The sequence below is a fragment of the Boeremia exigua genome (genome assembly GCF_020726555.1).
Source record: "Boeremia exigua strain MPI-SDFR-AT-0100 chromosome Unknown C7974scaffold_12, whole genome shotgun sequence".
In the NCBI taxonomy this organism is placed as follows: Eukaryota; Fungi; Ascomycota; class Dothideomycetes; order Pleosporales; family Didymellaceae; genus Boeremia; species Boeremia exigua.
The window spans coordinates 674,060-695,278 of NW_025763529.1; the positions used below are offsets into that span (position 1 = coordinate 674,060).

At 51.4% G+C, this 21,219-nt stretch overlaps 8 protein-coding genes across 8 annotated transcripts; 3 read left to right on the top strand and 5 right to left on the bottom strand.

Annotated features, from left to right (window-relative positions):
* Window positions 1–78: 78 nt before the first annotated feature.
* C7974DRAFT_57870 (FAS1 domain-containing protein) lies at window positions 79–1,739 on the bottom strand. Its single transcript, XM_046146903.1, has 3 exons — window positions 1,128–1,739; window positions 614–1,071; window positions 79–563 (listed from the first exon to the last, which is right to left on the bottom strand). Exons 1-3 carry the CDS (start codon window positions 1,602–1,604, stop codon window positions 230–232), a joined length of 1,269 nt encoding a protein of 422 aa, XP_045992683.1. The 5' UTR covers window positions 1,605–1,739; the 3' UTR covers window positions 79–229.
* A 592-nt stretch (window positions 1,740–2,331) lies between these two features.
* Window positions 2,332–5,162, bottom strand: C7974DRAFT_475438 (uncharacterized protein; the record flags this gene model as incomplete). The annotated part of the gene is made up of 4 exons (XM_046146645.1): window positions 4,964–5,162; window positions 4,866–4,914; window positions 4,655–4,788; window positions 2,332–4,079 (listed from the first exon to the last, which is right to left on the bottom strand). The coding sequence occupies exons 1-4, from the start codon at window positions 5,082–5,084 to the stop codon at window positions 2,332–2,334; spliced, it is 2,052 nt and encodes a 683-aa protein (XP_045992684.1). The 5' UTR covers window positions 5,085–5,162.
* A 15-nt stretch (window positions 5,163–5,177) lies between these two features.
* On the top strand, window positions 5,178–6,973 carry C7974DRAFT_343896 (arginase family-domain-containing protein). The gene is made up of 2 exons (XM_046139324.1): window positions 5,178–5,695; window positions 5,743–6,973. Exons 1-2 carry the CDS (start codon window positions 5,570–5,572, stop codon window positions 6,820–6,822), a joined length of 1,206 nt encoding a protein of 401 aa, XP_045992685.1. The 5' UTR covers window positions 5,178–5,569; the 3' UTR covers window positions 6,823–6,973.
* A 65-nt stretch (window positions 6,974–7,038) lies between these two features.
* Window positions 7,039–8,148, top strand: C7974DRAFT_475440 (uncharacterized protein; the record flags this gene model as incomplete). Its single annotated transcript, XM_046146646.1, has 1 exon — window positions 7,039–8,148. Exon 1 carries the CDS (start codon window positions 7,111–7,113, stop codon window positions 8,146–8,148), a length of 1,038 nt encoding a protein of 345 aa, XP_045992686.1. The 5' UTR covers window positions 7,039–7,110.
* A 502-nt stretch (window positions 8,149–8,650) lies between these two features.
* Window positions 8,651–10,298, bottom strand: C7974DRAFT_417254 (general substrate transporter; the record flags this gene model as incomplete). Its single annotated transcript, XM_046144053.1, has 3 exons — window positions 8,651–8,996; window positions 9,044–10,055; window positions 10,118–10,298. The coding sequence occupies 3 exons, from the start codon at window positions 10,296–10,298 to the stop codon at window positions 8,651–8,653; spliced, it is 1,539 nt and encodes a 512-aa protein (XP_045992687.1).
* A 3,601-nt stretch (window positions 10,299–13,899) lies between these two features.
* On the top strand, window positions 13,900–15,988 carry C7974DRAFT_58013 (uncharacterized protein). The gene is made up of 2 exons (XM_046146904.1): window positions 13,900–14,176; window positions 14,310–15,988. Exon 2 carries the CDS (start codon window positions 14,359–14,361, stop codon window positions 15,904–15,906), a length of 1,548 nt encoding a protein of 515 aa, XP_045992688.1. The 5' UTR covers window positions 13,900–14,176; window positions 14,310–14,358; the 3' UTR covers window positions 15,907–15,988.
* Window positions 15,989–16,422: 434 nt separating this feature from the next.
* C7974DRAFT_443147 (uncharacterized protein) lies at window positions 16,423–17,126 on the bottom strand (the record flags this gene model as incomplete). Its single annotated transcript, XM_046145439.1, has 1 exon — window positions 16,423–17,126. One exon carries the CDS (start codon window positions 17,124–17,126, stop codon window positions 16,479–16,481), a length of 648 nt encoding a protein of 215 aa, XP_045992689.1. The 3' UTR covers window positions 16,423–16,478.
* A 77-nt stretch (window positions 17,127–17,203) lies between these two features.
* Window positions 17,204–20,886, bottom strand: C7974DRAFT_403155 (ankyrin repeat-containing domain protein). Its single transcript, XM_046142800.1, has 3 exons — window positions 19,795–20,886; window positions 18,307–19,733; window positions 17,204–18,249 (listed from the first exon to the last, which is right to left on the bottom strand). Exons 1-3 carry the CDS (start codon window positions 20,672–20,674, stop codon window positions 17,671–17,673), a joined length of 2,886 nt encoding a protein of 961 aa, XP_045992690.1. The 5' UTR covers window positions 20,675–20,886; the 3' UTR covers window positions 17,204–17,670.
* Window positions 20,887–21,219: the final 333 nt, after the last annotated feature.

Consider the following 21,219-nt stretch of genomic DNA (forward strand, 5'->3'; position numbering starts at 1 on the left):
ATTGGTCTTTACTCTTTACTAGGCTCTGACCCACGGTTGCAACACAGTACATGCGCAAAATGCAAATAATCCGAGAATGACGATACATTGACAAGGAACACTACAATGCTAAAAAACCGAAGCCCTCGAGAGATTACATGTATTACACCTTTGATTATATTATTCCTTCTCTTGCCAGGACCGGACCCTATCCTGCTCCCATCCAAACCAACAGCCATATCTGAATACCCTACACAAGAAGGGCAGCGAAACCAACCGCGCCTGCAAGTGCGGCACCCTTCGCAGCGGTCAATCCACCAGCACCACCAGTGAACTCTGTAACAGGTGCTGACTGGCTCCGAGTCGCCGTGGTAACAGCACTGGAAGAAGTAGCAACAACAGCAGCAATGGTCTTGAGCAGCTCCGGTGTCGTGGTGAAAGTCATCAAGTCTCCGCCAAAAGCGAGCGAAGCGCTCGTAAGAGGCAGCTGGGAAACAGGAGACGCGTTAGGGAAAGCAACACGCTCGGCTGCGGGCGCAGAGGGCTTTAGAGAAACACGATCAAACTCTCCAGGGGCAAGAACACTGGGAATGGGGTCAGTTTCAGAAGCTGTTGATGTACAGGGTCGACTTACCTGTCGATGACGTGTGCAACACCGTTATACAGGATCGTGTTTGCGAATGTAATCCGCGCGTTGTTGACCCAGGCCGAACCATCCGGAAGGACCGTGAATGTAAGATTAGCACCTTGCAAAGACGGCACGGTAACGTTGCCCAGAGAAGGCGAGAAGATGACGTTGTTGGGAATGATGTGGTAGGCGAGGACCTGCTGAAGTGTTGCGGCATCTACAGACTGAACCACAGAGCCAATGCTCTGAAAGGCCTCGTTGGTCGGGACGAAGATAGTGTAGTCAGAGAGATTGAGCGCTTGCTGATCGGCACCGGTCAACCCAAATTCAATGCTCAGTTTCGCGGTTTCCAAGGCGGCATTCATAGCTGTGTAACCCGCTCGATACGTAAAGAGCTGGAACGGTGCTCCAAAAGAGAGTACCGTATCGACCTTGTGAATTGTGATACCTCCCAGCTTGATGTCCTGTATCTAGGGTCAGCACACTGTAGATGAGTCATATAGATGATCAGGATACATACAGCTTCAGTGACGGTAGAGATTGTCTGCTCCCCAGAAAGAACGCACACGTCATCGCCGTTTTTCACGAGACCATTGTAAGCGCCGCCCGTGAAATTAGAGAAGGGCTGTCGATTATCAACGTATGATATGTCGAGTAACGTCTGGGCGAAGGTCGGTATGTTAGTGATGACATCCGAGGGATAGACCCCTTTGAAGACGTGGTTCGCGAGGAGAGCTCCAATAGCGATGGTGTTGTTGCGGAACTCGATGGCTTCGCCCTCAGGAATGTCGCGAGGCACGTTGGCAAAAGCCTGGTTCGTCGGCGCAAAGATCGTGATATTTGAAGAAGTCGCAAGCGTATCAGCGAGGCCGTCGATAAGACCAACTAGCTCAAGCAGTGTGCTGAGATCAGGTTGAGATTTGAGAAGCGCAGCAATGTCTCCCTGGCCAAGACAGGAGCCAGCCATCAGAAGGGAAGTCCAAAGTGCGAGATGCATGCTGTAGTTGGGTTGTGTAGATACACTGCGGCGAATGTGTGGAAAGTCTTAGTTTCAGAAGAATGCTAGGAGATGCAATGCGAGTTTGGAATGATACATTCGATTAGAGACAATCGCTGCGTTCTTTATAGTCAATTCGAAGGACACTCGTGCTTCAACCTTCACCGGTAGACGAGGGTGCGTAAAGTGACATGACGTCTATACAAGACGTTTTTGTCGGAGTCTCAAAACCAAAATCGTGGAAGAGCAATTTTAGGTCGTTAGGCCATCATGAAGTGTTGTTGTTGTGGCTGTGTATTTCTGAGCGTAGGCGCGCCAAGAGACGCACGTTGCCGTGAACCAATGGTAGAGGACCTTGATGGACATGCTCCGGTCAAAATTCACCGTCCCCACAATGGTCCGCGAGGCTGTAGTTGGCAAGCTTCCTGCGGGGAACTGCAGGTCAGTACAGGGGTGTCACCTCAGGCTGATGACATGGTGCCGTTGCGGTGTACTTGTTCGCAAATCAGAGTATAGGGACGAATGATTCGTTTCTGCAGATTGGTCAAACTTCCAGCAAGTTCCCATGAGCTAAAACTCGGGCGTGCCACCCCCCCGTGTTCGCCGTCACATGCATTACAGCAGTGGAATCGGCCAAATTATGCCGAACCCCCGTGCGTTTAGATCTTCAGTTTAGAGTCTCTTTAGAACGACATTCCCCCAGCATATGCGAATACATAGACAAACTCTAATTCATCGTCATGTTTTCCGGCGCCGCAATATTCGCCTCGTATCGCCGCAGAATGGCAGTGTAGTCAACGTACCAATGTTCCAGCCACGTCGTCGCATCAAACATACGAGTAGTATAACAGCTCATCGTAGGATCTAGAGCCATTATGTGTGACGTCAAAAGCCGTAGTTTCAGGCTGCACTCCTCAATGCGAAATCGGTCTTTTGCCAAAACTTGTCCGTAAGTATTTGCTGGATCCGTAGACGCAACCAAAAGATTGACCAACACAAACAGGGAATAAAGCACAGTCGGCGCAAAGCAAAAAGTTGGGAGGCTGAGAACCAAAACAGGGTCCATATCCGCAGCAGTGTTGATAACAGCGTGGCAGTGCTGAACAATGGCCTCTAGCGCTTGTCGAAGGGGATGAATGATGTGAGAGGGCTTTGGATAGTCTTTGACCGCGACGCGTCCGGGAAGGAAAGGTGCGGCGAACGATGTTTTGTTTGTGGGTGTATGAAGTACGACTTCATGAATATGGATCATGGCTAGATGATACCATATCTTGAGCGTCTTTGACGATGCAAGGCTAGGTGGAATTTGAGCCGCCCAATAGTCGACCTTGGCTACCAATGCCTCAACAGTAGTGTAGGTACCGTAATCATTGCCGTCCATGAACACCGCCGACTGACAGAGACACATCAGGCTGGAAATCTCATCGATCAACTGGGTGATGCGAACAATCTGGCAAAGCAGCGTGTCTGCTGGATCCCCTTTGGTCTCCAGGTCTAGTAAACACTCCCGATGATGGGTAGTCCAGGGAATTGCGATCGATCGACGCGTACTTACGGATGAGGTCGAAACTGCCACGAAACAGGCAAGCCATGTGCGCCGTGCCTCAGGCGAAGTAGGATCCTCATGCATGTCAAAGTACGCTGGCGGAGACGGTAGTAGCGAGGGACCAGCAATTCCCAGGTCAATTGCCATATCAGTTGCTAGTTGAATGAGCTGAAAGCAACTACCCTGTCGCCCTTTCCGCGATGACTTGCTCCAGAAGGAAGCTACGAGCAGCGCCTGCACCAGTTCGAGTGATCTCTGTCCGCGGCCGATCAACTCGTTACCCAAAATGTACATTGCTTCTTGAACCAACTCATCATGCACTTCCAGTGCAGTACCCTGGGTCTGTTGCGAGACGGAGTAGACCAGCACACAGAGCAACAAGATTGGTGATTTGGCTCGCAACTCATTTAAATCAATGGACAGTCGAACGACGGGCCACGCAGCCTCGGCATGACAAGCGTAGAAACAGAGCAACTCTTGCTGTTTGCTTGAAGAGATGCGATTGTCAAGGAATGTCAAGATGGCTTCATCGTAGTTATCCGACAGGCTTGTAGGGGACCGCCCTGACGTGGTACTGGCACTTTGCTCTCGTAAGGCAGTTTGAAGTTCCTGGATCTGTGCTTCAAGCTCCTGGATGCGATCGCGTTGAAGACGTGGCGCTGCTGGAACGCATTGCAAGTTGTTGCGACTACATCGTTCGCATGTCGCTCCATAGGATGTGCTCACGTCGCACTTTATCTTCAGCCGATGGCATTCTTCGCAAGCACGAGCACGCTTTCTCGCACTGGGCGTCCGGCATAGAGAGGACATAGAGATGGAATTTGAGAGCGTAAAAAATGCTCCTCGAGGGTTCACGTCTTTCGTGATGCGCATCTGACAGGGAAATGCTGGTGGGAAGGGCTGAGGCGCAGCCCCATTGGTGACGACACCTGCCTAAAACAAGTGATGGTCGATGTTTTGAGCGAAGCCAAGCTTTGAGGCGTGCAACCCCTCCCATCATGGCTGTGTCGCAGAGTTCCATGTTGCAGCCATATTGCAATCACTAGCTGCTTTGCAGTACAACAAGACTGCCGATGTACCCTGGGCAATGTTGCAGCCCTAAACGAAAATGTGTACGACTAGCAAGACCCAGCAGATTGCAATGCAGACATCAAATGCATCGAGACCTCGAGTCGAGTGGCTGATTGGAGTTTTGTACGGTGTTGTATTTCACCTTGGTACAAATGGTGCTTTACTTGTATTTGAATACTGTGCCCACAACTGTGAACCCCAGAGTGCTCAGTTATACTCTGATTCAAATGCGTGGTCGGTCACATCATATCAGACTCAGCGAATTAATTTGGGGGACAGTGCAGTTCCCAAAGTGTGGAGGCCACCCAAAAGCCTTGTATGACCGCTCCGTAGGGCGAGGCGTGATTGAGGTGGGAGGTAAACATCGAGTTGAGTGCATTCAGACTACGCCTCGATCAGTATTTTATAACATCGCTTGCGAGGAGTAACGTACCATCTAAATAGTCGGCAGCAATTAATAGCTCCAAACACAGCTCAGGTGGGATGTCCATGTCTGAGACGTCCTTACTATCTGCGTGCTTTTGATTGTAGTAAAGGTATTCGCAAACTTTTTCCAGAACAACGCCGCTTCAATTTGTCAGTTACAGTATCGGATTAAATGTTGTGGTTGTGGGTATAGAACAATGTGGGTAGTGACGGCGTACTTGATTGTTGGAAAGTCCATGCGGTTGCGTGTGGTCTCTTGAAAGCCAGCTAGTGAGACTTCAGCATCCGAAATCATAGTAAAAGAGCCTCTACGGACACTCAGGGTTCATGGCTCTCTTTATGGTGCCTGCGATGCATGCGGCTGAGCGGAGGAGCTTAAACTCAAATCCGTCGTTCGACACCAACGTCACGTACTCGCTAGACTTGTCGCTGCTCATTATGAGAATCGTCGCTCGTCGCAAGGCACTGATATGTTGTTGACAGAGGAGCTCGTGGCTATGAGGACATGTGGAAATTGTCTGTGAGCACAACGATCACGAAGAACTAAGGTCTGAACACGACAGCGCGTTGTCACGTGAGCAGATTTACGTCATCAACCAACGCTGTCATCACCATCATCAACTAACCAACCATGTCCAGTACCTCCAACATCAGTAAGCCCTCACGACGAGTGATACTCTTGCACGCTGACTACCTAGGTAGTCAGTGAAGGGTTGAAGTTTGTAAAGCAAGAGTTGGCATGGACCTGCCTCTTTTAGTAACGTGCTGCCCCGCCGCACCCCGCGGCAAGTGTGTCGGACATGACATCGGAGGCCGCGCGCGATAGCGAGCCTGGAAACGCGTTTGACGCCATGGCATTGCCCTTCAAGTACCAGGGCTCATCTCCTGCCTTACAACCTCTCGACAATCGACAGAAGACAGCATGAGGTGGTTCGCAGCTTCTTTACTGCTGACGGGCATTGTCTCGGCCCATGAAGCTCACCATCATCACCAAGAGGTGTTCTCACAAGAGCGTCTCGATGACCTGGAGCAAAAATGGGGGACAGACGTAAGTCAGCTCCATGTGGTACATGAACAGCAATTGACAACTGCAAGTGGGGTTTCAGTGGCATCTCCACCTTTGCCCATCTACCTCACACACGTTGCTTGACGCATCCTGAGCAAGCATACGACATTGCCATCCTTGGTGCGCCTTTCGACACTGCGGTCTCATACCGACCAGGAGCTCGATTCGGCCCTCGAGCGATCCGGTCTGGCTCAGCACGTCAGACATCCTTCAGGGGATACAATGCGCGCGCAGGCTTGAATCCTTTCACATCCTGGGCTAGCATCGTGGACTGCGGAGATATTCCAATCACTCCTTTCGACAATGCTCTCGCTTTGCGGCAGATGAGCGAGGCATACCTTGAGCTTGCGGGGCGAGGGCCTACCGAGAGGAGTACTGGGAGCGGCGTCAAGTATTTCAGCAAGCCGAAGATTATCACATTGGGAGGTGACCATAGTGTTGCGCTGCCTGCACTCAGGGCCTTGAATAAGGCATATGGCCATCCCATCACGGTCGTTCACTTTGACGCGCACTTGGACACCTGGCATCCAGCCAAGTACCCCTCGGCTTGGATTGACCCCGAGGATCCAACTACACAGTCCTTCCTGAATCACGGCAGCATGTTCTGGCTTGCTTCTACTGAGGGTCTTGTCGCCAATGGCTCAAGTGTGCATGCTGGACTGAGGACCCGATTGTCTGGAGATGACGCGGCGGACTATGAGGATGATACACAGCAGGGCTGGATGCGCATCTCTACTGATGATATTGATGATATCGGAACAAAGGGGATAATTGAGTCCATCATGGATCGCGTTGGTACAGAAGCCCCTGTCTACCTCAGCATTGACATCGATGTCATCGACCCCGGTTTAGCACCCGCTACAGGTACACCTGAGCCCGGAGGTTGGTCTACTAGAGAGTTGATCAGAATCTTGCGAGGCATTGAGGGCTTGAACGTTGTCGGTGCGGATGTGGTCGAGGTCAGTCCAGCATATGACAGCTCCGCGGAGATAACAAGCGTCGCTGCGGCCCAGGTCGTCTACGAAGTATTGACGAGCATTGTCCGCAAAGGATTGACCGAGCAAGCTAAGATTGGAAGCACCAAGAGCAGCGATAAAGATGAATTATGATAGACTTTAGCTGACTGACGTTAGTCGAGGGTTTATTGTCGAGACGATCGGAAAAGTTGAGTATCCACACTGGGTATGGATACAAGTAAATACCACGCTGTAACACTAGAGTGACAGATACACGAACAATGAGAATAAGCATGAATAAACCGAAGTGATCTCTCATGCCAAGCTAAAGAATAACTTACGTCATCACTACCGCATCGATGGTAGCACACCAGAAGACCTCCAACTTCTATGTTCACATGATATCTACACCAGCATCCAACGAACAAACAGTATACAGTCATGGAGCACTATGGACCCCATATGCGCTCGCAATTCGAGGGCTTTTACTCCAAATTCGATTTGGAGAGTGGTGCCCACATTGCCCTCATAATTTGCTCTGTGCCCAAAGCCAGGACCCGTCCACATATGGTATCCTTCACGTACTACCCCAAGTCCGGAACTCCTATATTCCAGCGCGAGGAGTTTGTAGAGACTATCCAACGGAATGTTACGGACTCAAAAACAAATGCCTTCGAACTAAGAGTGCCAGGGATGGGTTACATGGCCTGCCATGGCAATGGCACGGTGTCTTGGAGACTGAATGCGCCGGAATGGAGTTTCGAGGCCGATAGCACCGCAGTGACACAATGGCGAACCGATAAGAACACGCCGGAAGGCTGGATAATCAACCTCCCGCTGCCGCTGCACTGGCACGTACATAGTACCTGCTCGCCGTGCACGTTTACGCTAAACATTCCTCCTCTCGGTCGATCCCATCCTGAGGTCGACCGCAAGGGTCACGCCAATGTGCACCTGGAGAAGAACTGGGCAAACAGCTTCCCAGAGGCGCACATGTGGGTGCAAGCCTTCGACGCGGAAGACAGGAAGGGCGTGTGTCTGGCGGGCGGCAAGATCATTGGACAGACGGCTTATATGCTTGGGTATCGATCGAAAGACCTCGAATTAGACTTTGTGCCGCCGTTCTCGGTGTCATACCTCAACATGTCGTTCTTGAGCCCATTCATGAGCGTGGATATCGACTGGGAGACTCGGTCCTTCAGCATCTCTGTATCGAACTACGTCCACAAGTTAGAACTGAAGGTGCAGGCACCGAAAGAGCCTGGCTGGTTTGGCCTCGCGAGTCCATTCCCAGATGGCCACCGAGCGAACTTCTGTCGGGAAAGCTTCATCGCAACTATAGATGTTAAGATCTACGAAAGCGAGGGCTGGATGCCCTGGCACGGGTGGAAACTCATCAAGCAAGACAAGTTCGAAAACGCAAGTCTAGAATTCGCGGGCGGTTATTATCCAGAGAGAGGTGAGCCGAAGACAGAGTAGTGTGGTGTGATAGACAATGTGCTTGGGCGAGGGCACTCTGCATGATAGACCAGCGAGCGTCATCGGTACTGAAACTTTTAAATGGTGAACATAGAATAGCAAAAACCTTGCAACCATTAGGACAATCAGATGGCTTAAACTTGGGCACGCTCTAGCGAATTTGATCCGAATTATAGCTCTCCTCATGCGACACAATGCATTCAACATCCGCTAACGAGCGGCTAACCAAGCTACGTGATGAACAGAGAGAAGGTGGTTGTTGGTGTTGCTCGAAGACATACTCTGTGAATCATCAAAGCGAACAGACCAAAGATATTTCCCCTGGATGCCGCTGTCATCAATGGTTCTGATTCGCTCCTAGTCTCTGTATGGAATGAAACATTGAACTGCGCTGTCCAGATTCCTCTCTGACCACACCCGGACTCTCTCAGGACCGATTTGCGTTGATACGTTGCACCGTTTGACTCAAGGCGGTACTTCATGACTTGGGTACCATACTACCTCAAATCTTGTACTCCTTGAACTGCCTCGTCTTCACGTTTCTTTCGAACATGATATCCAACTCTTCGTAGGTTCGGCCCTTCATCTCTGGTACTCGCAGGAACCACCAAACTAAACATGGCAACGACAGCCCACCAAAAAAGAATCCAAGCTTTCCTCCCAAGTTCGCTTCAGCTGGGTTTATGAGATAAGGTATGGCGACTGTCATAACAATGCCGACTAGAGCTTGCACTGCAGTAGCCACCGCAATAGTCTTCGAGCGCACACGTGTAGCGCTAACTTCACAGAAAATGGCAAAGGCGACAGGGCCAACGCTCCAGTTGTAGACCGAGTTCCAGACGAGGAGCCTAGGCAATGTTAGCTTGAGAAGTTGACAATTGTCACAGATACTTACATCGCACTCTTGGCCCATACGGCGCCTGGAGTTGGTACACAATCTAGAATACCGACTAGGAACATGATGATAGTAAGTACAGAGAGACCGGCACCAAACAGTACCCGTCTTCCAAACTTCTGCATCAGATACCAGGAGAGTAAGACACTTATCCAGCCAATGGCCATGAATCCAATTCCCATGTTGTAAGCTTGGTCTGTGTCCAACCCAGCAAGGCTAAAGAAGTATGTCCCATAGTTAATCAAGTAAACGCCACACAGGACCTGCGTTGTGTATACTCCAATTGCGATCTCGGTTCGTCGCCAATTGATCTTTTTAAACACGTCGTAGTATGTGCTTCCTGCCTCCATGTCTCTTTCTAGGGTATCGGTCTCCACAATCTGCGCCAATGCAGCCTTGACGTTGACCTTCTCGCTCGACAACATAACAAGCGCTTTTTCGGCATCCTCAAGCCTACCCTGTCTGACAAGCCAAAATGGTGACTCTGGAGCAAACCACATGCCTGGGATGATGATCAGGCACCAGAACCATTGGAGTGAGAAAGGAATTGAATACGCCCAGTGGCTGGTCATGTGCTGTGTCGCAGCCGTAACTCCATTCCCCAAAAGCTGTCCGGTGACGAAGCAGAGGTTGACATAACTCGTACTCACGCTCCTGAGGGGTAAAGGGCTAACTTCAGATGCATACGCTGGCGCGATGACCACGAAGGCTCCGAGTACTAGACCTGCAAGCAATTCGCCAGCGAGAAGGACTGGCAACGAGCGAGCAAAGAATTGAATGAACACTAGCCCTGCGACAGCAAATACGCATGCGTTGAACGTCTTCTTGCGTCCGTACCATTCCATTGGGTAACCTGCTGCGAGTGCGCCTACGACTTGGCCGATTGGATTGCCCATGCCCAGACCGGTTTGCCAGGCAGCAGAGATGATGTAACCGTCCTCGAACGCATATCCAAACTGCTTCTGGAATGCAGGCATGGCGTACAGGTTGCCGAGGAGTTGAGGGTCGAACGCTGTGGTCGCGATTAGAATGCGTAGAGGATGGAGCTGGAGACGGCAACGAAGGGAAAAGTACCAAGCATAATGACCCCTAGGCTGAAATACATCGACCATCCTATCGCTTTAGGATACAACTTCACGGCTTGCAAGAAAGTGAGGTTGTGTTCGACTTCAAGAGCTTCGCGGACTTCTTCTGCTGCAATAGAGAGCTTGCGCACCGTGACGGGCATTTCGATATCTTTGCTCGAGGCAGCCATCGTGAGATAGTCGGGGCTTGAGGAAGCCGGATCTGTCAGTAAAGCCACGCGGGAGGCTTGTGAAGCTTGGTGCGAGCTCGGCATCTTATATGTGCCGCTGTGTCTGCAAGGAGGTGGTGATCGTCGTTATCGGTAGTACCCCTCACCTCCATCGCAGATAGCGGCACAGGGCTACAAATTGTACACGCACCAGCACAGGTTTGGTAATGTACCCGGATAGCGAGTTGCGAAGGAGCGTGGTTCGTGTTCTTATCTGCGAACGTGCTCGTAGATGAGAGAGTGATGAAGGTTGCCGAGGTGTGAGTAGCGCCACCCTAGCGAAAGTGGCTAGGTAGGTATGGTAAAGGCTTTACCCAATGCAAGAGTGGGGAACAACTGAAGTAGATATAATAGATTATAACAACGGTGGGATCAAAAATTTGAGACCGGTCTCAAGTCTATTTCCAACGCCGGTATAGCATTAAGGTGTACACATTCGCAACACCAAGTCGTGTAGCATGTCCAATCCGTCTATTCATACACTGCGTGCAGTCCGTTCTCAATCCACGCTCGAGTCTCAAGTCGGATACCTTTCTTGACAGGCTCACTAGTCTCGTCAACCCTCAATCGAGTAGCTTTTGCAAGTTGACATACCTTTTTACAACCCTCACATCTAGTCTCTACCTTTACAGTCGCCATTATGATCCCCTCGTGCCCACGGCCACACTTCTGCTGGATCATCTGGCCTTTGGGGCAGAGTTTCTGAAGGATGCACTCGGTGTGACCGCACTTGTGGGAGTATGCGTGGTAATAGCACATTGTGTGCGCTTGGGCCACAGCCGCAGTTACGATTGTGCTCGGGATGAACAACCAGCGGAGGTGTCTCCTGGGTAGAAGGTGGAGGTGCAGACGTAAGGGAAAAGGATGGCGAAATATGGTATGTTGTGTGAGTGCTGGGCGTGACGAGGTCAGATGCTCAATAACGAGTGTGTATGTCCGCGGTCAGCAATTGCTGAAAAGACGTAACTTTGGATTATTGGGTTGAATAGTGGTTCCTCCATATAGCTAAGAACTGTGAGTTATGTACTTCTTGTGTTTGATACTGGTCGCACTATGATAGTCAGGCATTTTCCAAGATAGGAATCAATTATTGGCCTGCCTGCGGTGAAGCAAATGAAACCGTATCGTAAGCTGAGCACGCGTGACTGAGGCCACAAGCAATCTGCGAAAGTAGATGTTGGATGCAGCAAGCGAACGCCAGTCGCAATCTGTTGCCTACTGGGACGGTTGCACAACGTGCGTATGGAAGGAGCCAATGCGACTCCATGCAAACACTCGAAACTGGTACCGAAGTACTCAGAACTAGACAGTTTTGTTTGTCTCGAGAACTACAAACGCCTTGTTTACATGGAGACAGTGACATCCGTCCGGCAGAGTGGTGTTAACGACAAACTGATGTTTAGATTGTTTGAGTAACAAGATTGCCTGCTTACACGGGTACCTGCTTCGTGTTCTGATTTGAGACATTTGTGGTACAGGACCTGCCGAGTTGTTGGTCTCAGCAAGGTGCGGAAGCGGTTTGCTTCCTTTGCTGGGTCGTGCTCGTCGCGGATGTGCTCATTTTCCTGTCAGTGGGATTGTCTTACCGTCGTCACCCTGCAGTATTGTCACACAGACTGTTGAGTAAGAATTTCAACCTGCATCCGAGAGGTAACAACTGGCGTTACATCCTGGATCTTTCGAATGTCGAACATCTCAAGACGGATCTTGCTGACGAACAGCTGACTGCGCACCGTCATGTGCTGTGGCATGTGCCCACGTATCATTCAGGACCAAGAGTCGCTGAGATCTGCAGACCTTGCTATGATGCTGTAAAGGTAGTCATCAGCCTTTCCTCAGATTGTCCAGTCATTACAACAGGTTTGCTGCCAGAATAATAGCCCGGATAACCTGCGTTACGACCAAGGCGTAGACTGCCAGCTCGGCAGCATCCGGAGGCTCAAGTGGCTGTGTGACGCCGGTGTAGAGATTCATGCAGTGGCGCTCTCGTGTCTAGTACATAGGTAGATCTTAAGGAGGCTGGGTTAGCGACGAATAGTGGTGATCGAATGCCCACTATGGCGTTGGCCAGCATTTTCATCGTTACTGGCCAATCACAGCACACCCTCACCGCCCTTTTTATGGGCACCATTAACTAGGTATCGGGACGCAGACGCATCAAGGACCTGATGATGACGAAATCATAGCTTGAAGCTGTCAGTGTCAATGACTTGTGCATTCGTCAGCCAAGGTCGGAGCATCAATACAAATGTGCAAGCAAGTGCAAACGAGTTTGCTCTAAATCCACCACCGCGCCGAGTGAGGTTTGGCAAGCGGAGAGGAGCCACTTCCTGATTGTAAGATCATCATAGGGCTGTCGATATAGGTTGTCAAGAGATTTGGGCCCCACTCGAAGTATTTTTGGCTAGAACCTTGGTGGCCCACCGTGGCGTTGGAGAGCGCTGGAGCTCGAAATGGTGACAGCTGCGACGTGTGCTGGTCGCCGGTGGCTCATGGGGTGCTGCTTGTCAGGCAGCAAAGGAGAACTTGGTAGTAGTTGGCAAGATGAGATGCTGCACTTCATGATGCATGAGGCGTGTGCTGGCAGCCGTTTACCGTTGATGTGAAGCGTGCGTGTCAGAGGCAGTCAGCCCTGCAAACGCACGTTGGCATGGCGCAGAAGGAGGCGGCGACTTCTTGTTCTTCCGGGCGATGGCGATTCGACAGCTCTAGTTGTCCGTGCCAGCTGTCAAGATGCGAACCATAATCGGCATGGAGACCACGCAGGCGACAGGTGTAGTTAGCGGAGGATTTGGACAACGCATCGCTCGCCTCTCTGCAGGTTGACGCAGAGCTGCACCTGCATACCCACAGGACCGGGATGGAATTGTGGGTTAATACTACCACGTCCACGGCACCCGCCTCGCCATTTCTCGCTCCCTTACGGTCGTTGTCGTGGTTGTTGTTGCAGACACTGCTGCCGTTCGCTCTTCCCTTCCAACTCAAGCGGAAGGCGCCCCGCACCCATCCTCGCGCAAATCTGGAGTGTGTGCGGCCCATCTCGTCTCGGACCGCCCAAGACAGCCGCATTGACCTTCGCTACACCGCCTAGGAGAGCTGTCGCAGCTTTAACAACGTCGCGTCACCTCGCGCGCGGGGGAATTGGACCTGGAAAAGTCGCGATGCGCTGTCCGCCGCCTTCATCTGACTCCAGCCACCCTGCGTCTGCATCTCCTTGCCTGACGACAGCTAGCCCAAGGTTCCGGCATCGCCTCACCCAATCAACGCTGTAATTGGCCCATCTCTTATCCCGGTCATCGAATGAGAGCAGGGCTTTGGTCCTAAGCAACGACACCACCACAACTTGTCCTTTTAGAGGTATTCCGAATTCTGCAGGCTGTGCCACGCTATGTGCGCAGTCAGTTTCTTATGACTGCATCACTAACATTTCTCAGACATATACTCAAGGTGTTCTTGCAGTCATCCACCATTATTGTACAACAACTCCACCGCCTCTAGCCTTGACTTCGTCCCAATATTTGTATCAAATTGCCATTATCGTTTCCATTGTCATTGCCTAATATAGCAATTCTCCGAGCGGCGCCTATTCGACTGGACCTGTCTATCAGCATCAATCTCCGATTGCGCTTATCACGGGAGCCGCAATTCACTGGACAGTCCCACGCACGGCCACTCACCGGCTTTCGAAACACATCAATTGGCCAGCGTCGGTCGCTAGGTTTCAAAAGCTCATCTTCTGGGCGGTGTCATTGCACGGCGTCATCGGTCAGCTCGGGCCGGGCTGCTCTGTGTCTGTTGACAAGATACAGCGCAACGGTCCGGGTTGGCAGTTATTCAGGGTGAGTGGAAGCGGCTTTCATACAGCGTTCATTTCTATCTCATCAAGTACCTTGTCCATTTGGTCGCAAAGAGTGGGACTGCGCCCAGACCCACATACCCTACCCCTTTCATTCTCTTCTTTGACAATATCAGTCTAATATTGAGTCAAGCTCACAGAAACAGCAGCTAGACGCACCAGACGATGGCATCCCTGGACTTCGATCAGAAGTTTCTTGGGCGAATAGCCAAGCAGACGGAAGACTCCAACCCCTACCTATCAGGCGCCCTCTACCAAATCCTTGGTCTCTCGATCCTCCTCTCACGAAAGCTCATCCGCGCCAGAAAGCTTCGCAAACTCGATACAAGCAGAGACACACCTTCACTCTCAGCATACCAACATATTCTATGGATGTCCAGAGAGGGCTTGTCCATCCTGGAGCTGTACGTGCTACCATACGCGCAAGACAACCAACATGGGCCAGAATGCAGGGTACTCAGCGTAAAATTGCGAGCAAGTTTCTACCACATCTTTTGTCTTTTTCACAACCAGCCACCTGTTACTATAACGAATATGGAATCGGCCGAGTCTAGGGCAGGTGACGCCTCACTGTCTCCTCGACATGCTAATGGTCGTAAGCCTGAGCATGGGTTATCACCGCCTCCAAAGCGTAACGGCAAGCAAGCAGCGCTTCGTGAGCCCATCGACTCGATTGTCTCAGAAACATCGTTTGTCACGAATCCCTACGCAGCAGGTGGACCAGTCGGGACGCCATCCCCGGGACCACCTATTCACGCTCCTCCTGGCCTCAACCCCGTTCCTATACCACAACCGTCTTCATTTCTTTTACCGCCACTGAATTTTGTGCCACTGGCCACCGGTTACTTCACGACCGCGACCCAGTATGCCTCGTCCTTCCTTCCGGGATCACACCCTCTTCGATTGTCTGTGGCCCTCGAACATAGCGCGTTCCTATGGGATTGCGTGCATGACCACGACGCTTCGCGGCGCGTCGCGCGTCGCGCCATAAAAGATGTCTATCGCGCACAAGAAGCAATGGACGACGGTGAATTCGAGGATGCCGCAGAGCTTGTTGCAGTCTTAGGACGCATGATGAAACGCAAGAGCTTTGAGACCACGCCGCGCATGGGTGGTGTGGCTAGTCCGGAGCCGGTTGCACAAGGTCGTTCCCAGGTTCGTGATGATCACGACGGAGATGACATAGATCGTGGAGTTCCTGTGACCGCCCCACTACGATTCCCTCAGAATCCCAGAAAAGCCGCCGATGGCCCCCCGATAACCGTCTCTGCTCCACAAAGCCCGCCGAAAGATCCCGCACGCAGTCGAGCCAATAGTGCCTCATCAAAGCACAAATACGTTGGTGGCCACGAAAACAGCCCGAGCTCGAAACCGAATCGATCGTCCGGAGGTAGTCATGAGACAACACCACGGGCAAAGCATGCCAGTGTGGGAAGTGGCGGTAGCATGACACCTAGGGCACCACAAGGCAAAGGCAGTCGTTCGCCTGCAACACCCTCAACTGTCCGCAATATTGGTCAACACCCTGGCACTGGTAGCTCACATAAACCGAGTCCACGTTCCAGAAACTCGCCGCCTATTCCGGAGAGCGCAGCTGTTACAGCTGCTTATGAAAACATGAGAAATTCGCCTACCGAACGAAGATCGCCTCCACTACGTCGATCTCCGCGATCGTCCCCAAACCTCGACGCCCGTAACAGGACACCAAGCTGACTCGTAGCGGCGGGCAAGGAGAAAGCCAGAAAGATGGATGTCCAGTGGCTCCCCAACGGAGAAGCGGACATTCGATTTCTGCCACCTTCTGCGAACTCCACGCCTGTGGACACTCGCCCGCCGATACAAGAAGCACTCCGACTGCTCTAGTCTTCTGCTTGGCCTAAAGCCAATCGCAGCCGCACCCGCCATCAAGGGTGCTACTATTTGGGAGTTGACCCTCACTCGCACTGCTCGCACTGTACAATATCTCTCTTTTTGAAGCTATCTGCGACTTCACATATCCCACGCGTAGCTCGTTGTTACCTTCACAAACCCGGTTCATATATTGGAACTTGTAGTTCTTGGCGCAAATGGATGGATTTTACGTTTTCCACTTTCTGGTTTCCAAGATACCACTCTGTTGGTCAAGTTTCAGGTGGACGGTTTTGCTTAATAACACCTCATGCGCTAAAGCGTGAAAGTAGCATCTTGAATTAATTGTTTGCATCGTGAATGTCCTTGCCTCCTACAGCATCTGTATGGTGTACTCGATCAACGCCCGATCCCGAATCCCTGGAGCAGGTGACAAACTAGACGTCTCGTACGCCACCCTCTGACAGATTGTTGTAAAATTTCTCTACGTTTCCCCCTCGCCCTTCCAATTCTTTGATGCCCTCAAGCCAATCTTCGGCTGGGACACGATCCCGCACAGACACCAGTACTCGACCAATCATGCGTCTCCTTTCTGCGCGATCGCCACTCTGGGAAGTCGTCTGTATGGCCTGAAAACGTGGCGGGGGTGGCGTAGGAGGCATGAGAGGCGGAGGAGGCGTAGGGGGCGTAAAACTTTCGTACATCTTTCCCCGGGGCGACAATGGCGGTGACCTCAGTCCGCGAACTGGGACCTCAAACACGGTACCGGAAGTTGTCACTGCGCCTCGGTTGATTGTTCGGGGTGTTGTAGACAGCTGAGTTGGCTTCAGCCCCGCGAGCTCAGCTTCGTGGGCTGCGTCCTCGGGCGTGTGCTCGGTCCACCCCCATATCTGCTTGATGCTAGCTGGGCAGGTGGCTTTTGCTTCTTCCTCCAATCCGACGTGGGATTGGCAAGGAATATGAGGAAGCCGGTTTTGGTTTATTTTCTCAACGGCTTCTATGGTGGCTTGGGATGGAGAGATGACCGGTGTTGGACGGAGGCCATGTGAGGGGTCTTCATGATCGTGCTTGGTCGAGTACTTCATCTTGAAGGCAAGTCGATATTCTGTGAGATGGTAGGATAATCGACTTGAGGACCAACTGAGACGAGAAGTACCGCAAGCTTGAGTATGAGGTCTCTAGTGACTAAATATTATATTATCCTAATATTGCAGCTCTTCTATGGTTCATGTTGCTTCTTTACAACGGTTCACGATCCTTGGCGGTGAATTATACCACTGTTAAGGGTCCCGCTTCACGAATTAATTCCCTCCAACCATAAATCTAAGGGTATCCAATCTACAAGCTAATTGTTTCACCGATCAAGAAACGAGGAGAATGTTCCCTACAACAGAACCATGGCACTTCCAGGTTTGCGTACCAATGTTTTTTACACTTCCAAACCTCGTGGTTGTGAGGATACACGGCTGAGATAGGAGTGGTATTCCTAGTCGACCAGGTTGGGAAGGGTACTGTTGCATGCGAGCCACAACCACCATACATTCCTTCGTTTTTCAGAGAGGCAGATTTCTAAACCCTTTTGTTTGGATCACAATCTGCTGGCTAGTTAAGTTACACTCCTGCTTCAACTTAGCGGTCCTTTGCATTGCGATTGACGCTGGCAAGGAACTCATCTCTCAACCTGATGTCCGTCATATCTTCAATAATATCCATGGCATTTCTCCCATCATTCTTTCCCCTTGTATGAGTTGATGCACCATATCTGCGCAGCATCATGAAAAGCCCGAGATCCCCATACAAAATTGCATGATGCAATGGCGTCAATCCCTTTTTGTCAACACAGTCTACATCTGCACCGTGATCGATCAAGATCTGAGCCTCATCCGGTCTATTACACAGGTGAAGTGGCGTCCAGCCCGAATCGTCGGTGGCCTCAGTCGCGGCTCCACGCCGTAGCAGAAGGCGCATGAAGCCTGAATTACTGTGCTCCGCAGTTAGGTGCAGAGGGGTTCGATCCTTGTCTCCAGTAGCAGTGATATCTGCCCCATGTTCGACAAGTATATGCGCAATCTGCGTGTTTCCAGTGGTAATAGCGACGTGCAGCGGTCGATCGAGATGACTGGCGGCCCATTCAATGTCTGCTCCAGCCGCGAGTAGAGCGCGGACGATCTTCGTCGAACCTGATTTGTAGCGTGTGCCTGCGCATGCCTGTAATGATGTCAGTCGTATCATTGATTGTGAGATGTAGCTGACATGTGGTCATACCAGCAGTAAAGGTGTGCTATGATTTACAGCATCTTTCGCATCCACGTCTACATCTCCAAGACGGAGGATTTGCTCAAACACACGTTCGTGTCCAAAAGCTGCTGCGAGATGAAGCATACTACGTCCGTTTGTAGCAACAATGTGCTTAAGATTGGCCCCACGCTCGATCAAAAACGATGCTGCTTCCTCTTGATCCGCTCCCAGAGCGCACGCAAGAGGAGTCCAACCATCTCTAGAGCATTCGTCTAGACCCTGCACAATAGATTCTTGGGTCCAGAGTAACTCTAGCGCCCTGATGTTTCCCACGATTGCAGCTGCATGGAGTGGCCCTCTGCCATCTTCGTATCTAAGATCGAGATCCGCGCCTCTTTCACGAAGGAAGAGTATCATGTTCGCTTGGTACTCGCAAGCAAGTATGAATGGCGATCGTCCTGCGTTGTCTTGAGCGTTGATGTTGGCTCCTTTCTCCAGCAGGTATCCTACGATATCCTTACGACCGTATCGGGTAGCGTGATGGATTAACGTCCCACCATCACCGCTACAAGCGTAGTTGATGTCAGTTACCGATTCCAACATTATGAACGCAACCTGTGTTTGGAGTTCAGGGCCCCAATCTTCGGACTCCAGGACTCGCCAGAAAGCAGTCTGACTAGAAGACGACCCTGTGAGAATATTGAAACGACCACTGTCGAGTAGTGCCTGCAGGGTTGCAAGGCAAATGTCTTTCTGGTATGGCATGTTCAGTAATACATCGAGTAGAGCGTTATCCGGACGACCGTCAGCACGTTTGATGCAACGAGGCGATGCTGCAGGGCCAGCGCCACTTCCAAGAAGAAGGCGGACAACATCAAGATTTCGGTTGACAACAGCAGTGCTGAGTGAGAAATCATTGGGGTCAGCGCCGACAGACAGTAGCGTTCTGATGAGATCGACGTCTGCGTCAGCGATAGCAACGAGTACCATGTTAGACAATGCTTGTGGTCTCACAAGATCGCCACCGGTGTCAAGAACCCACTTCACCCAGGCGCCGTTTTGAAGAGATTTGCTTTCTGGCACGTTCGCATACATCATGGATGCATTCTTCATAAGTGATCTTATCGTTTCCAGTCTCTTGGCCGATGCGATCTGGAGTGAAACACTTTCGAGAGGGTATCCAGGGCCGCCTAAACTGGTGAGGATCAGACGGACAATGTCCCTATGACCTTTGGACATTGCAATCCCGAGCGAATTCTCTCCTTTTGCGTTAGAGATACTGAGATCGGCACCATGATTCAGTAAAGTATGGAATGTCTCAGTATGGCCTTTCGCAGCTGCTTCTAAAGCTGGCGTGCTCTGCCGTGTGTCTGCCTTGTTGACATCCGCACACTTCTCGAGTAGGTACTCCACGACTGAAGTACGCCCAAGTTCACAGGCGCATATCAGGGCGGCTGATAGTGTTAGACCATGCTAGCATAGTACCTCTACATAGCTGGCGGAGTCTGAACTCACTTAGACCCTTATCATCGCAATTGGCGGCCGGCAAACCCTCCGCCGTGCATAGCTTGACGACATCGAGATGTCCCATAGAAGCAGCGAATGTGATTGCGCTTCCGCCTAGTTCACCTCTTTTTGCTAGCTCTGCACCCTGGGCCAAGAGAAGTTTCACAACGGTGAGGTGCCCTGTGCCGGCAGCCACATGCAGGGCAGTGTGCTCTCCTGCACAAGTAGCTTCAATGTCGATACCTCGGGAGAGCAGATAATCTGCTGAGTCGACCATACCAGCAGCTGCAGCCCAGTGCAGCGCGTTCATGCCCTGCGTCCCACAGGTAGTGTTGATGTTTGCACCGTAATCAAGGAGCAGTCGAATGAGCACTGGACCGTGTTCCGGATTCTGAACAGCATGGAACAGAGGAGGTTTCCGTTGAGCACGATGGTGGACGTCAGCCCCTTTCTGTAGTAAAAGCCTGGTTATGACGACGTTCGAATTATTGATTGCCAAGACAAGTAATGTGAGGCCATCGTGGTTTTCGTGTTCGATGAGCGCCCCGGCGTCAAGACATGCTGCAAGCTTTTCCGTGTCTGCACAGGCAAGTCTTTCGAATGCTACATCAGTGAGACGAAGCTGATCCTCAGGCTGAGAAGGATCCGGTCCTGTACCTTCTGCAGTACTATCCGGTGCGCGCAACACATGCGACCGTTCTTGTATACCCGTACCTCCAAGACCTGAGTCTAACAGCTTTACGTCTTCAATATTCTTCAAATTGATAGTCGCTTGCGTTTGGCGACGTCGAATAGGAAGCTGAAATAACGAGCCTTCGAGATCCGTCTCGCTTTTGCTGTTCACCAAGATAATGTCCACACTCTCTGCTTCACTGCTGATATGTGTCATTTCGATTGTAAGATCGTGCACCGAGTTCTGGTCAAGTTTTGCCGTACGATGTGTGGAGTCACTGCAAAAACATGTGGCATTGTGCGGTTGTTTACAGCTGAACAATCGTGCTAGGCAGCCGTAGGCGACGACTTTTGTGTTCAGTGATCCACGCACGTGATACGCTTTGTACTACGTTTCGCGTTGGGCAGACATCTCGTCAGCATAAGCGTCAGCAAGGCCGAAGGTTCAGGGTGGTGTTCAGCTGCAGTGTTCTTCGCTTGTGCCCCTCATCGTCATCGAGCGGGGCAGGTGTGGCACAGCGCGACGCAAGATATGCGGCGGAGCCTCGCGAAACGCGGTTCAAACGGGAACTAAACTGGTTGCACTGCTCCCTAGCCTCGTAAGAACCTTGAGAACAGCAGGAATCTGTATGCTAAAGAGGTGGTCTTGGACTGAAGCGGGTCAGTCACACTTTCCCCCGTTTGTGGTGTGGCGTAACGTAATCGCGACTAGACAAGCTGACGGCGCGAAAGACCCCGTTTAAGATCCTACTACTGCTCTGC